At 41.6% G+C, this 16,837-nt stretch overlaps 1 protein-coding gene across 1 annotated transcript in view; it reads left to right on the top strand.

Moving 5' to 3' along the window:
• cog2 (component of oligomeric golgi complex 2) overlaps positions 1-16,837 on the top strand; it is a 135,668-nt gene that overhangs the window by 80,266 nt on the left and 38,565 nt on the right. Inside the window, exon 5 of the mRNA XM_068020195.1 lies at positions 8,182-8,285. Coding sequence (XP_067876296.1) covers positions 8,182-8,285 — 104 coding nt within the window. The remainder of the gene's footprint in view (positions 1-8,181; positions 8,286-16,837) is intronic.

The raw sequence follows: 16,837 nt of genomic DNA, 5'->3' as shown, positions 1-16,837 counted from the left end.
CACAGGGGTGAAGAAATCCCTCCTCATCTCAGTCCTAAATGGCTTACCCCTTATCTTTAGACTGTAACCCCTAGTCCTGGACTGCCATCGGGGACATCCTTTCTGCATCTAGTCCGTCCAGTCCTGTTAGAATTTTGTAGGTTTCTATGAGATCCCCTCTCATTCTTCTAAACTCTAGCGAATACAAGCCTAATCAACCCAATCTCTCTTCATACGTCAGTCCTGCCATCCCAGGAATCAGTCTGGTGAACCTTCGCTGCACTCCCTCCATAGCTAGAACATCCTTCCTCAGATAAGGAGACCAAAACTGCACACAATACTCCAGATGTGGTCTCACCAAGGCCTTGTATAATTGCAGCAGGACATCATTGCTCCTGTACTAGATTCCTCTCGCTATGAAGTCCAACATACCATTTGCCTTCTTAACTGCCTGCTGCACCTGCATGCTTACTTTCAGCGACTGGTGCATAAGGACACCCAGGTCTCGCTGCACCTCCCCCTTTCCCAATCTATCGCTGTTCAGATAATAATCTGCCTTTCTGTTTTTGTCACCAAAGTGGATAACCTCACATTTATCCACATTATATTGCATCTGCCATGGATTTGCCCACTCACTCAACCTGTCCAAATCACACTGGAGCTTCTCTGCATTTTTCACACAGCTCACACACCCACCCAGCTTTGTGTCATCTGCAAACTTGGATATATTGCATTTAATTCCCTCATCTATATCATTAATATATATTGTGAATAGCTGGGGTCCTCGCACTGATCCCTGCGGTATCCCACTAGTCACTGCCTGCCACTCGGAAAAATACCCGTTTATTCCTACTCTTTGTTTCCTGTCTGCCAACCAGTTCTCTATCCATGTCAGTACCTTACCCCCAATCCCATGTGCTTTAATTTTGCATGCTAATCTCTTGTGTGGGATCTTATCGAAAGCCTTCTGAAAGTCCAAATACACCACATCCACTGGTTCTCCCTTATCTATTATACTAGTTACATCCTCAAAAAATTCCAGTAGATTTGTCAAGCATGATTTCCCTTTCGTAAATCCATCTTGACTTTGCCCGATCATGTCTTTGTTTTCCAAGTGCTCTGCTATTATATCTTTTATAATGGACTCTAGCATTTTCCCCACTACTGATGTCAGGCTAACTGGTCTATAATTCCTTGTTTTCTCTCTGTCTCCTTTTTTTAAATAGTGGGGTTACATTAGCTACCCTCTAATCCATTGGAACTGTTCCAGAGTCCATAGAATTTTGAAAAATGACCAACAATGCATCTACTATTTCAAAGGCCACTTCCTTAAGTACTCTGGGATGTAGATTATCAGGCCCTGGGGATTTATCGGCCTTCAATCTCATCAATTTCCCTAACACCATTTCCCTACTAATACTGATTTCGTACAGTTCCTCCTTCTCACTAGACCCTAAATCCCTCAACATTTCTGGGAGGTAATTTGTGTCCTCCTGTGTGAAGACAGAACCAAAGTATGCATTTAGTTGGTCAGCCATTTCTTTGTTCCCCCGTTTCTGACTGTAAGGGACCACATTTGTCTTCACTAATCTTTTTCTCTTCACATATCTATAGAAGCTTTTACAGTCAGTTTTTATGGTCTCTGCAAGCTTACTCTCATATTCTATTTTCCCCTTCTTAATCAATCCCTTTGTCCTCCTTTGCTGAATTCTAAACTGCTCCCAGTCCTCAGGTTTGCTGCTTGTTCTGGCCATTTTATATTTCTCCTCCTTGGATCTAATACTATCCCTAATTTCGTTTGTAAGCCACGGTTGAGCCATCTTCCTGTTTTATTTTTGCGCCAAACAGGAATGAACAATTGTTGTAATTCATCCATGTGCTCTTTAAATGTTAGCTATTGCCTATACACTGTCAACCCTTTAAGTAATGTTCCCCAGTCTATCATAGCCAACTTGTGCCTCATACCTTCATAGTTTCCTTTATTTAGATTCAGGACCCAGGTCTCGGAATCAACTCTCTCACTCTCCATCTTAATGAAGAATTCTATCATGTTATGGACGCTCATTCCCAAGGGACCCGCACAACAAGATTATTCACTAATCCTTTCTCATTACACAATACCCAGTCTAGGATGGCCTGTTCTGTAGTTGGTTCCTCAACATATTGGCCCAAAAAATCATCACGTACGCACTCCAGGAATTTCTCCTCTACAGTATTATTGCTAGTTTGGTTTGCCCAATCTATATGTATATTAAGGTCACCCATAATTACAGGTGCACTCTTATTACATGCGTCTCTAATTTCTTGTTTAATGCTATCCTCTATATCACCATTGCTGTTTGGGGGTCTATACACAACCCTTGGTGTTTCTTAGCTCCACCCATACAAATTCCACATCAGGATTCTCTGAGCTAATATCCTTCCTCCCTATTGTATTGATTTCCTCTTTTACTAACGACACTACTTCACCTCCTTTCCCTTTTTGCCTGTCCTTCCTAAATATTGAATACCCCTGGATGTTCAGTTCCCATCCTTGGTCACCCTGCAGCCATGTCTCCGTAATCGCAACTATATCGTATTCATTTACATCTATCTGCGCGGTTAATTCACCTACCTTATTGTGAATACTCTGCGTATTGAGACACAATGCCTTTAGGCTTGTCTTTTTAACATTCTTAGTCATCTTAGCATTATTTCACACTATGGCCCTATTTGTTTCTTGCCCTTGATTTCTATGCCTTCCACTTTTGCCTTTTTGTTTCCTGTCTTTCGTTTCTATCCTTGTTTCCTCCTCCTCAGTCTCCCTGCTAAGGTTCCCATCCCCCTGCCATTCTAGTTTAAATCCTCCCCAACGTCACTAGCAAACGCCCCTGCGAGAACATCGGTTCCGGTCCTGCCTGTGTGTAATCTGTCCCGCTTGTACACGTCCCACCTTCCCCAGAACCGGTCCCGATGTCCCAGGGATCTAAACCTCTTTCTCCAACAACGCATTCATCTGGTCTATTCGCTAGCATGTCGTACAGGAAATAATCCTGAGATTACTACCTTTGAGGTCCTGCTTTTTAATTTAGCTCCTAACTCCTTAAATTCATAAAGTAAATAAGGAAAAACTGTTTCCACTGGCAGAAGGATCACTAACCAGAGAATACAGATTTAAGTTCATTAGCAACAGCACTAGAGGTTACGTAGTAAGCTGGAGTGATCTGGAATGCACTGCCTGAAAGAATCGTAGAATGGTTACAGCACAGAAGGAGGCCATTCGACCTATCGTGTTCATGCCGGCTCTAGGGAAGAGCAACTCACCTGGTCCCACTCCACCTCCTTTTACCCGTAGCCTTGCAAATCTTTTTGCTTCAGATAATTATCCATTTCACTTTTGAAGGCCTCAATTGAATTTGCCTCCATCACACACTTGGGCAGTGCATTCCAGATCCTAACCGTGCGCTGTGTAAAAAAAAAAGTTTTCCCTCATGTCGTTGTTGCTTCTTTTGCCACTCACCTTAAATCGGTTCTCAACCCTTCTGCCAATGGGAACAGTTTCTCTCTATCTACTCTGTCCAGACCCCTCATGATTTTGAAAACCTCTGTCAAATCTCCTCTTAATCTTCGCTTTGCTTCTCCAAGGAGAACATCCCCAGCTTGTCCAACCTACCCATGTAACTGAAGTTCCTCAACCCTGGAATCATTTTCATGAATCTTTTCTGCACCCACTCTAATGCCTTCACACCCTTCCTAAAGTGTGTTGCCCAGAGCTGGGCACAATACTCCAGTTGAGGCTGAACCAGTATTTTATACAGTTTCATCATAACTTCCTTGCTTTTGTGCCCTGTTATGAACGGTGGACATTGCAACATGATTATGTCTTAAAGATTGTGATTTTTAAAAGTTCAAGATGGAGTCCAGAAGGTCATCTGACCTCACCTCCACTCTGCGAAAGGTTACCAGGACAACAGAGATCAAAGACTGTCTTCTGATGACCAGAGAGTACAGCACTAACACCTGAAGAACAATGGGTATCGCCCTCCCAGACATTTGGATCATAAAACAAGGAGTAAGCCATTGAGAGCATGCAAATACACCAGGCAGGTGTTAGCACCTGGAACAATGGAAGGCCTGAGTAGCTTTGTGGAACTCAGACTATTGATCTCTGCATTTTGGAGCTGAACAATAAACCATTGAATTCTGAGTCCATGTAAATTTAACCGACTTTCTGGAGGAAAACAGGCTGAAAGGAAGGAACCATCACGTTGTGGACTCAAGCAGGCTGTAGGAAGGCACTTATTGGGGTGCAGCCTGATGGCAAGCTGGAAGAGAAGACACACATAGAACCATAGAAAAATTACAGCACAGAAGGAGGCCATTCAGTCCATCATGTCCATGCCGGCCGGAAAAAAACTAGCCGCCCAATCTAATCCCACCTTCCAGCATTTGGTCCATAGCCTTGCAGGTTACAGCACCTCAGGTGCATGTCCTGCTACCTTTCAAAAGAATTCAGGGTTTCTGCCTCCACCACCATTCCTGGTAATGAATTCCAGGCACCCACCACCCTCTGGGTGAAAAAGTTTATCCTCCTGTCCCTTCTAATCCTCATGTCCCCTCTAATCCTTCTACCAATCACCTGGTAATTGACCTGTCTGCTAGGGGAAACGGGTCATTCCTGTCTACTCTATCTAGGCCCCTCATAATTTTGTATACCTCAATTAAGTCACCGCTCAGCCTCCTCTGTTCTAAGGAAAACAACCCGAGCTGATCCAATCCTTCCTCATAGCTGCAACTTTTGAGCCCTGGCAACATTCTTGTAAATCTCCTCTGTAATCTCTCCAGAGCAATTATGTCCTTCCTGTAATGTGGTGACCAGAACTGTACACAATACTCCAGCTGTGGCCTAACCAGTGTTTTATACAGTTCCAGCATTACATCCCTGCTTTTGTATTCTATACCTCGGCCAATAAAGGAAAGCATTCCATATGCCTTCTTCATCACTTTATCTACCTGTCCTGCCACCTTCAGGGAACTGTGGACATGCACTCCAAGGTCTCTCACTTCTTCTACCCCTCTCTATATTCTCCCGTTTATTGTGTATTCCCTTGCTTTGTTTGCCCTCCCCAAATGCATTACCTCACACTTTTCGAGATTGAATTCCATTTGCCACTTTTCCACCCACTCAACCAAACCATTGATATTATTCTGAAGTCTACGGCTATCCTCTTCACTATCAACTATATGGCCACTTTTTGTGCCAACAGCAAATTTCCCAATCCTGTCTCCCACATTTAAGTCCAAATCATTAATATATACCACAAACAGCAAGGGACCCAACACTGAGCCCTGTGGAACGCCATTGGAAGCCGCTTTCCATTCGCAAAAACATCCACCGACTACTACCCCTTTGTTTCCTGCCACTGAGTCAATTTTGAATTCAACCTGCCACATTCCCCTGTATCCCATGGGCTTTCATTTTACTGACCAGTCTGCCATGTGGGACCTTGTCAAATGTCTTACTAAAATCCATGTAAATCACATCTACTACACTACCCTCATCAATCCTCCTTACTTCCTCAAAAAACTCAATCAAGTTAGTAAGACATGATCTTCCCTTAACAAACCCATGCTGACTATCCCTGATTAATCCGTGCCTTTCTAAGTGGCAGTTTATCCTGTCCCTCAGAATTGATTCTCATAATTTACCCACCACCAAGGTCAGACTGACCGGCGTATAATTATTTGGCCTATCCCTCGCACCCTTTTTAAACAATCCAGCAGTGGCAGCTGGAGAGAGAGAGTGGGTGGGGGGGAAACAGCTGCTCTCTGAAGATGTACAGTGAAAGGCTATGGAAATCTGAACCTGCTTTGAGAGTTGAAGCTTGCAGAGGAGTAAAGGGCCCGCAGAATCACTGGAACTTACATTATCCACAGATGTCCAGGTCGGAAGTGGTAGGAGAAATGAGCAGAGACTATTGATTTTTTTTTTAAAGTCTGGGGGATCCAACCCATTACAACTGGGATGAGTTTGGGACTTTTAACTGTAAAGGATTTTGGCATCATAAAGGACTGTGTGGTGTGAAGTTTTCAAGTGTTGAATAAGTAAAGAAAATACCTTTGTTTGTAATTTGGGGTATCAGCTACTTAGAAAGTACTGTTTAGTTAATTGGGATTTCTTTTAGTTTAATTATAATAAAAGACTTAAAACATAAAATCTTGTGTAATTTGTTAAATTGGTTTGGGGGTTCATATTATGCATTTTTCACAAACAATCTCTCTGAGGTCGTAACAACTCTCTGCCCTTATTTATAAAGCCCTGGATCCTGTTTCCTTTATTATGCGCTTTCTCAACCTAAATGTTCTCCTACTGATACTTGAGGGTGGTGGAAGCAGATTCAATAGCAACTTTGAAAAGGAAATTCAATATATACTTGTAAAGAAAAAATTTGCAGGGCTATGAGGGAAGAGCAGGAAAATAGGTTTAATTATATAGCTTTCGAGGGGCTGGCACAGGCACGATGGGCTGAATGGTCTCCTTTTGAGATTTCTGATTCTATGTTTTGAGCACTTCCTTCATTCCCTTGGAGTTGGTCCCTTTAAACCTGTATATAATGGTTTTAGCTCTTTTTGTTTCTCCCAGATTGTATCAAGTCTAATCATGTAATGGTTACTGTTGCCCAGTTTTGCCACTACCTCCATTCCCAGTATGCGGTTTTCAGGTTAAGATGTGAGTTACTGACCCTAACACGCTGGGTCAAGCAGCAGTCATACAGTACAGACAGTATAACTGCAGCCTGAGACATGCTGGATTTAGCGTTAGAAATCAGTGCTATTGTTTCATATGCTTCTAAAATATTGATGCAGAGAAACAAATCTGGGCACATTTGATGTATATTAAAACGGGAACTGAATTGTCAGATACTTTAACAATTCTTATAATTCTCACTAAGTTTGTATAAAACTTTTCTTCCACTATTTTAACACTTGTTTGTAATGTTAAACTCCCAGAAGGGATTGGATGCTCTATTCATAATTTCACAATGTGCTTTGATTCAGCACATTAAAAAGAATTGAAAGAAAGACTTATATATTGCTTTTCTCAGCCTCAGAATGCCCCAAAGTGCTTTATAGTCAATGAAGTGCTTTTGAAGTGTAATGTAGTAATGTAGGAAAAATGCAGCCAATTTATGCACAGCAAGCTCCCACAAAGAACAACATGATAATGACAAGGTAATCTTTCTTTCCTTAGTGAAGTTGATTGAGGGATGAATAGTGGACAGATCAACTGGGGAAAATTCCCCAGCTCTTTTTTAAAATATTGCCATAGGATCTTTTATGTTCATTTGAGAGGGCAGACAGGGTCTCAGTTCAATGTCTCATCTAAAAGACAGCACCTCGACAGTGTAGCACTCCCTCAGTACTGCACTGAATTGTCTGCCTGAATTTATTGCTCATGTGTCTCGAGTGAGGTCTGAATACATAACCTGACCACGAGGCAAGCGTGTTACCCACTGAACCATGGCTGTTCATTTCGAATAGTTGCAGCTGTGTGCATGTAGAGATGTGGCAGGCACAATAAAATGCACTTTTTTTTGCCAAGATTAGAATCAACCCTTTGATCCTTGAGATAAAATCATTGTTTATATCAGTAGATCGAGCATGAATTGGAAATTACATATATATGCAGTTTCAGTATCTGAGTTCGTCCTGTTTTCAAGTAAGCCCATCCCTGCAAGTCAGTTACACAATAAAGCCATATTGATGCAGTTGCTGAATTTATTGTAACATCTGAGCATTTCACCTGTCTTTGTGAGTAACTAAATGAGAACCCCAGTGAACTAAAATAAAAGCAAAGTACTGCAGATGCTGGAAATCTGAAATAAAAACAGAAAGTGCTAGAAGTACTCAGCAGGTTAGGCAGCATCTGTGGGGAGAGAAGCAAAGTTAACGTTTCAGGACTGTGACCTTTCATTAGAACCCTGATGAAAGTTCTGATGAAAGGTCACAGACCTGAAACGTTAACTCTGCTTTTCTCCCCACAGATGCTGCCTGACCTGCTGAGTATTTCCAGAATTTTCTGTTTTTACCCCAGTGAACTGAACCTTGGAGCTGTACATTGGCATGAGAATATAAAAGCCAGTGCTTTACAATTAAAGTTGGATGCATGAAGTAAACTGACAGTTATAAATGTCCCTGCATTATTCATGTATGTCCTTGCAGATGTGTGTGTCAAGACTGCTTCAAGTAATCCGATCAGTGGAGAAAATTGAAAAGATCCTTCACTCTCAATCTTCCAAAGAGGCTTCTCCCTTAGAAACAAGTGGGTAAGTGTTGGATTGAGTTCATTTTCGAAGATTCACAACCAAGCATTCATCTGTGGTACATTCAAAGTAAGATTACACCCCATTGTGACTTGAGAAGAGAGTGACTGCAGTACAAGGGAACAGATGGTGATTGAGATCTAAACCAGCCTAATGGATAGAGTGACAAATTCTCCTTGATCCAGAGTTATTGATGATGAAAATGAGGGTGAAGTTAGTGATTGTCAATCAGAATGAAATCTTATCTTGTGGAGGATGGGTCTCAAATTAGTTGCTGGGATTTTAAAAATGGAAGCTCTGGCTGCTTGTTCCCTTTTGTCCTTTTTTAGGTTTGAGAGCCTGAAGCTAATATAAAAATCTGCCTGGTGGCATTAGACATAGAGAAGATGTTTCCACTTGTGAGAGGAAGACCAAAACTAGGGGCCATAAATCTAACATGGTCAGTACTAAATCCAATATGGAATTCAGGTGAAACTTCTTTACTCAGAGAGTGGTGAGAATATGGAACTTGCGACCACGAGGTTAAGGGGAAGCAAGAGAACATGAGTGAGAACAACAACAACTTATACTTATGTTACGCCTTTAACATAATAAAACATCCCAAGGCGTTTCAGAGGAGCATTATAAAACAAGATATGACACAGAACCACGTAAGGAGATATTAGGTCAGATGACCAAAAGCTTGGTCAAAGAGGCAGGATCTAAGGAGGGTCTTAAAGAAGGAAAGTGAGTTAGAGAGGTGGGAAGGTGTAAGGAGAGTATTTCAGAGCTTGGGGCCTAAGTAGCTGAAGGCAAAGCCACCAATGGTGGAACAATTAAAATCGAGGATGCTCAAGAGGTCAGAATTATAGTAGCGCAGGTATCTTGGAGAGTTGTGGGGCTGGAGGAGATTACAGAGATAGGGAAGGGTAAGGTCAAGGATTTGAAAACGGATGAGGATTTTAAAATCAATTCATTTCTTGACCGGGAGCTAATGTAGGTCAGTGAGCACAGGAGTGCTAGGGGAATGGGCCTTGGTGCTATTAAGATATGGACGGCAGAGTTTGGATGACCACAAGTTTATGAAGGGTAGAATGTGGGGGACCAGCCAGGAATGTGTTGGAATGGTCAAGTCTTGAGGTAACAAAGGCATGAATGAGGATTTCAGCAGCAGATGCGCTGAGGCATGGGAAAAGTCAGGCAATGTTAGGGAGGTAGAAATAGGCAGTCTTAACGATGGCACAAATATGATGTCAGAAGCTCATCTTGGGGTCAAATGTGACACCAAAGTTGTGAACAGACTGTTTTAATCTTAGAATGTTGCCAGGGAGAAGGATGGTGTTGGTAGCTAGGGAACAGAGTTTGGAGTGGGGACCAAAAACAATGGCTTCAGTCTTCCCAATGCGATGCAGAGGGACCTGGGTGTCCTTGTGCATGAATCGCAGAATGTTGGTCTGCAGGTACAGCAAGTAATTAGGAAGGCAAATGGAATTTTGTCCTTCATTGCTAAAGGGATTGAGTTTAAAAGCAGAGAGGTTATGTTGCAGCTGTATAAGGTACTGGTGAGGCCGCACCTGAAGGGAATAGATAAGATACAAGTAGAGAGGATGTTTCCACTGGCAGGTGAAGCTAGGACAAGACGGCATAGCCTCAAGATTAGAGGGAGCAGATTTAGGACTGAATTAAGAAGGAACTTCTTCACCCAGAGGGTTGTTAATCTATGGAATTCCTTGCCCAGTGAAGTAGTTGACGCTTCTTCAGTAAACGTTTTTAAAGCTAAGGTAGATATCTTTTTGAGCAATAAAGGAACTAAGGGATACGGTGAGAGCGCAGGTAAGTGGATCTGAGTCCACGAAAAGATCAGCCATGATCTTATTGAATGGCGGAGCAGGCTCGAGGGGCCGGACGGCCTACTCCTGCTCCTAGTTCTTATGATCTTATGATCTTAATTGGAGGAAAGCTTTGCTCATCAGTACTGGATGTTGGATAAGCAGTCTGATGTAGCAACAGTGGAGGAGTTGAGAGAGGTGGTGGTGAGGTAGAGCTGAGTGTCATCAGCGTACAGGTGAAAACTAGCGCTCTGCTTTCGGATGATGTCGCCATGGGGGAAGCATGTGGATGAGAAATAGGGAGGGGCCAAGGATAGATCCTTGGGGGACACCAGAGGTAACAGTGCAGGAGCAGGAAGAGAAGCGACTGCAAGTGATTGTCTGGTTACAATTAGATAAGAATGGAACCAGGTGAGAGCAGTCCCACCCAGTTGGACGACAGTGGAGAGACGTTGGAGGTGGATGGTGTGGTCAACCGTGCCAAAGGCTGCAGTCTGGTCAAGGAGGACAATGAGGGAAAGTTTACTTTTGTCTCAGTCACTTAGGATGTCATTTGTGACTTTGCTAAGACCTGTTTCAGTACTGTGGCAGGGGCAGAAACTTTATTTGAGGGATTCAAACATGGAGTTTGAACTTTCAAGGACTTTGGAGAGGAGCAGGAGGCCGGCGATGGGACGGTAGTTTGCAAGGATGTTGAGGTCAAAGGTTCTTTTTTGGAGTACGGGGATGATGATGGCAGATTTAAAGGAGTGAGGGACAACACTTGAAGGTAGAGAACCGTTAACATTATTGGTTAACATGGGGACCAGGAGGGAAAGTTGAATGGTCAGCAGTTTAGTGGGAATAGGATTGAGGGGGCAGGAGGTGGGTCTCATGGACAAGTTGAGCTCAGAGAGGACATGATGGGTGAGAAACTAGGAAAAGATACGAGTAAGAAGTAGAAGATGCTGATAGAGTGAGATGAAGAGGGTGGGAGGAGACTCGTGTGGATCATAAACACCAGCATAAACCAGTTGGGCTGAATGGCCTGTTTCTGGTTTGACAAATGCCCTTCTTTTTTTTCCAGCTGATTAGTTAATATGCAAATAATTTCAATTGGATCTTGTAAATTGAATAGAAAGAGGAAAAGCCGTCAGATCAACCAAAATATTATTTGAAAATTTGTGATTTTTAAAAATATAGTATTTTGATAGTTTTAAAATAACGTTTCCGATAAAAACATTGATGACCAGCAGTAATATGGTTAAACTTAACTCTCAGATCAGCCATGACCAAATTGAATGGCTCAAAGGCATGGTTGCCAACTCTGTTGAATGTATTCCTGGAGGTTTCAACATGATCTCCTACCTCAAACATCCCTGCTCAGCCAAGCACCTTTTTTCTCCATTTTCAATATTTCTATAACTAATAAACATTAATGTTCAAAGAAAACAGGGGCTGGGGGGGTGGGGAAACGCCTTTTCTATTTAATGCCCCTGTGATTTTTCTCCTGGGTTTTAACGGTGTCCAGGAAACTCCAGGGCAATCCTATTCAAGATGCTGAATGGCCTACTCCTATTCCTATGCCTGTTGTGCGTGTTTGAGTAGCTCTTGATAATGTTTTTACGGTAGTGCCACAGTGTGTTTTAAAAGCCTGGGCTGGAATTTGATAATTGGACCCATTCCATCAGCCTCAGGGAGATTCTGCAGTCCCGGCACTGTGCATGAGTTTGATTGTATCGCTGTGAACGGTAGGCTGACACACAAGGTGAAGAGTATATCTTCTCTTGATGTAGAAAACATTTCTCAGTTTATTTCAATATTTTACCCAAATTATTTGAAAACAAGCTGCAGAATTAATTTTGCAAGTGAAAGTTTCATCTGCCAACATAAAAAATTCTTGAGTATTGCTGATAATAGAGACATGTTGTCGAAGCTTTTCGTCTTGCACTCATCAGGACAATCCACAAGAATACCAATGTAAGGGAAAACAACAACTTTATACTGTATGAGAAGAGAGTGCTGATTGGTTGGCAAGTGAACTCTGATTGGTAGAGGGGTTGCTATGGAGAATACACCAATCAAGGTCACTGACAGTTAACTGCCAAACTTTGTTTGAAATTTAAACCAGGCAGCTTGACTCTTGATTGGTCAAGACATTGCCCTGAGGAATGAACCAGCTGTCACTTATTTTGTTCAGTGGAAACAGGCGCAATGCTTGAACATGTTCTTTCTGTTTGCAAAGAACAGGGCCCTGTGTATTTATATGTGTAGCTTCCAGTATGCGTAAATATGCCACACTATGAGCACTACTGACAATCTTAAATTGGTTGTCAGCGTAATTCTTAGCACACTGAGAATTATTTAGCAAACGTTGTCCAATCGCAGAATCACATCTAATGTTGGACACTGTGTTTTGAGTTTTGCAAGCATGGGCTGGTTGGGTACGGTCTGTACCTTACCCGTTGCGAACAAAGGGACATGTTTGAAATGACTCGCCAGTCTTTGGGACATATGGCCTATATACCTAGCATCTCACTGGCATTGCTGCCGTCAAGCTAAAATGACCTCCTGCAATCACACAAATGAGTAATGTGATATATGAATTTCAATGCCAGTGTGCTACGAATTACACTGACAACCAATGTAAGATTGTCAGTAGGTTGCTAAATTTGCTGATGACACAAAGATAGGTCGGAAAGTAAGTTGTGAAGAGGACATGAGGCTACCAAGGGATATAGATAGGTTAAGTGAGTGGGCAAAGATCTGGCAAATGAACTATAATGTGGGAAAATGTGAAATTGTCCATTTTGACAGGAAGAATAAAAAAGAAGCATATTATCTAAATAGTGGGAGATTGCAGAGCTCTGAGATGCAGAGGGATCTGGGTGTCCTTGTGCATGAATCGCAAAAGGTTAGTATACAGGTACAGCATGTAATTAGGAAAGGTAATAGAATGTTATGGTTTATTGCAAGGGGAATTGAATACAACAGTAGGGAAGTTATGCTTCAGTTATACAGGGAATTGGTGAGACCACATGTGGAGCACTGTGTACAGTATTGGTCTCCTTATTTAAGGAAGGATGTAAATGCGTTGGAAGCAGTTCAGAGAAGATTTACTAGACTAATACCTGGAATGGGCAGGTTGTCTAATGAGGAAAGGTTGAACAGGCTAGGCTTGAATCCGCTGGAGTTTAGAAGAGTAAGTGGCGGCTTGATTGAAACATATAAGGGGTTTTGACCAGGTGATGTGGACACTCTTGTGGGAGAATCTAGAACTGGGGTCACTGTTTAAAAATAAGGGGTCATCCATTTAAGACAGAGGTGAGGAGAAATTATTTCTCCCAGAAGGTCGTGAGTCTTTGGAACTCTCTTCCTCAAAATTAGGTGGAAGCAGAGTCTTTGAATATTTTTAAGGCAGAGGTAGATAGATTCTTGATAAGCAAGGGGGTGAAAGGTTACAATCTGATCAGCCATGATCTTGTTGAATGGCGGAGCAGGCTCGAGTGGCCTACTCCTGCTCCTAATTCATATGTTTGTATGTCGTTCTCTAGTGATAGTGATTGTTTTAAGTTCCTCCCTCCTTTATGCCTCTTGATTTTTTACTGTTCTTGTAATGCTTTTTGTGTCTTCTACTGTGAAGACAGATACAAAATACTTATTCTAAGTCTTTGCCATTTCCTTGTTTCCCATTATTAATTTCTCAGTCTCGTCTACTAAAGGACCAACGCTTACTTTAGCTACTCTTTTTTATATATTTGTAGAAGCTTTTACTGTCTGTTTTATATTTCTTGCTAGTTTACTCTCATATTCTAATATCTCCCTCTTTATTTAGCCATCCTGTGTTGGTTTCTAAAATTTTCCCGAACTTCTGACATAGCGCTAATCATCACAGCATTGTATGCCTTTTCTTTCAGTTTGGTACCATCCTTAACTTGCTTAATTAGTCACGGTTGGTGCGTCCTTCTCATAATCTTTCTAAATGGAATATATCTTTGTTGAGAGTTATGAAATATCTCCTTAAATGTCTGCCACTGCTTCTCTATCATCTTTTAACACATTTTTCCAGTCCACTTTAGCCAACTCTCTCTTCATACCCTTGTAATTGCCTTTATTTAAGTTTAAGTCATTAGGTTGTCATGGTCCTATAGTTCTTTTTCTCCAGGGAATATGTGGTGTGTCTTTAAGGCTGGAAGAGGAGCTGTACTGCTTTAAGAACCAGCAAGCCTCAGGAGTTAGAGAAAATGCATTTTGCTTGCCGTTGGATACAGCCATTTGCATACTATGATTCAAAGGGTGCATTCTTGCTGCCTTGGATACAGCCACTTGGACTGAGCATCAAGCGATACATTTGTTACAATTCAATTTTGAACTGGCTTTTTAGTTGAAGACAGTCTGTTCTAATAGAACACAGACAAACAGCTGGTGTTAGCACCTGAAAGAAGGGCTCTCAGCCATTTAAACTGAAGAAAGAGAATTTAGTCTGTTTAATTACTATCTCTCAAAATTCTAAAAAGAGTCAAGCCAAAACAGAGATGTCTGATAATTTAAACTGAATGAAGGGAAGTTAGACTGTGATAATATTTTCTCCCTCAAAAACTCTAAAGTCAGATTGATTCTATTGAAAGTGTTTGCAAGTTGTTAATTGCTGAAATCCATCGCTGAAGAAGGAAAGCATCACTTACTGCTGGAATAAGACTATGGACTTTTCTACTGTTGAAGAACCTTTCTTTCCCCCCATCGGACGACTGAGAGGACTTCAAGCAATATTGGACTGTAAATTTGCAAGGACTCTAATTTTTTCTATTTTAAAATGTTGTTTATATCTTCATAGTGTTTTAAGAATTTAGTTTTTTAAAATTAAACAGTTAATTTGTTGATTTAAAGACACCTGGTTTGGTTAGCTTCATTTGGGGGTTAATAGATGGTACAATTTGTCTTTCTTTAATTTGGAAAGTTTAAAATGATATGTTCAGCGATCTGTGGAGGGACAGGATTGAATTAATAGTGCATTTCTCCCACCACAATCAGAATCGTATATTTTGATTGGGGACTTTGACTGGAGCGGTCGGTCGTATCAAGGTTCAGACCCAAATTGCTCTCCCTCAAACTGAATGTGAAATTGTATCATGTTATGATCACTCTTCCCTCAAGGATTCTTTCCTGTGAGGTCATTAATTAATCTTGTCTCATTACACATTACCAGGTCTAAAATAGCCTGCCCCCTGATTGGTTCCATAAGAAAGTTGTAAGAAACTGTCTTGAATTCACTCTATGAACTCATCCTCCAGGCTACCTTTGCAAATTTGATTCGTCGGATCGCTATGAGGAATAAAATCCCCCACAATTATTGCAGTACCTTTCTTAGAAACCCCCATTATTTCTTGATTTCTACTGTCCTGCAGTGTTGCTGTTCAGGGGCCTATAAACTACTCCTACCAGTTACTTCTTTCCTTTGCTATTTCTTATCTCCACCCAAACTGATGTTAAAAAGAACCAAGCCAAATGGTAAAGAATGAATCAAGACACAAATCCTTTTCTTGATAGTCGGTTTATTCACTGAATGCTGCATTACGGATCTCTGCCTCCTTGCCCCCCCCCCCCCCCCCCTTGTCCCAGCATGCTCTCTTTCTATCCATCCTAAGTCCTTAATTAATCAATGCCTTTCACCTGTTCCGATCTTTAACAACATAATCAACCTACCATTAACAACTGATTCTACATCTCGATCTTCTGAGCCAATATCATTTCTCACTACTGTACTGATCTCATCCTTTGTCAACAGAGCTACCCGACCTCCTTTTTCTTCCAATCCTTCCGAAATGCCAAAAACCCTTGAGTATTCAGTTCCCAGCATGGTCACCTTGCAACCATGTCTCTGCAATGGCTATAATCATACTTATTTATTTCTGTGCCATCAATTCATCCATCTTGTTACATTCAGATAAATAGCCTTTACTTCTGTCTTTTTACCATTGTTTTACCATTTTTTTTTTACCATACTGGGTTTTAAGGAAAGTCAGAGAAGGAGAGGGATTGAGCAGTTTGGGGAAGGAATTCCGGAGTATAGGCCTAGCTGGCTAAAGGAATGTCAGCCATGGGGGGTGGGGGTTAAGGAATTTTGGGATACATACAAAAAGCAGTCTTAATTCCTTGCAGCTACCCCATTTCCAAATCACCTCATCATCCTTTCCTTCAACAGCCAATGTAATTTATTTTTAAATGTGGGCCTGGTCTCTGTTTCAGTCACTATCTCCAGGGTTCTTCTATTCCTGAGCACTGATGTCCTTCACCTGATCTCAAAAACTCACCCTTGTCCAAAAGAAGCTGATAACAGTTTGGCCCCTACTTCTCCCAGCATTGCAGTGTAAGTGACATCCTGCTTGGAAATGCGTGAGAGGCCAAGTCTGTCTTTCAAACACCCCCTACCTCCCTGTGCTCATACTGGCAGGCTGCTGAGATGAGGGAAATCTGCATTTCATCTGTACCGTACATATTTGCTGTCCTGCCACCCCAAATTGTTTGCTTGAAAGGTGCTTATGCATACAGCCAAATCTCATCATTACATAATTGTGAAGCCTGACAAAGTAGCTCTTATCAAGGGTCCAGATTTGACTGGTTTCTCAGCTATAATGGGTTTTCTTTATGGACAGCGTAACTAAATGTAACTAAAGTGGCTCTCGACATTTTTGCAGTTATCATTGACTTTTTAATGCCCTGAACGAACACATTTGTTTAGTTTTCTTTCTCCTTGCACTTTTTCTCTAC

Source organism: Heterodontus francisci, chromosome 3, assembly GCF_036365525.1.
Source record: "Heterodontus francisci isolate sHetFra1 chromosome 3, sHetFra1.hap1, whole genome shotgun sequence".
In the NCBI taxonomy this organism is placed as follows: domain Eukaryota; kingdom Metazoa; phylum Chordata; class Chondrichthyes; order Heterodontiformes; family Heterodontidae; genus Heterodontus; species Heterodontus francisci.
This window is presented reverse-complemented; position numbering and strand designations above follow the sequence as displayed.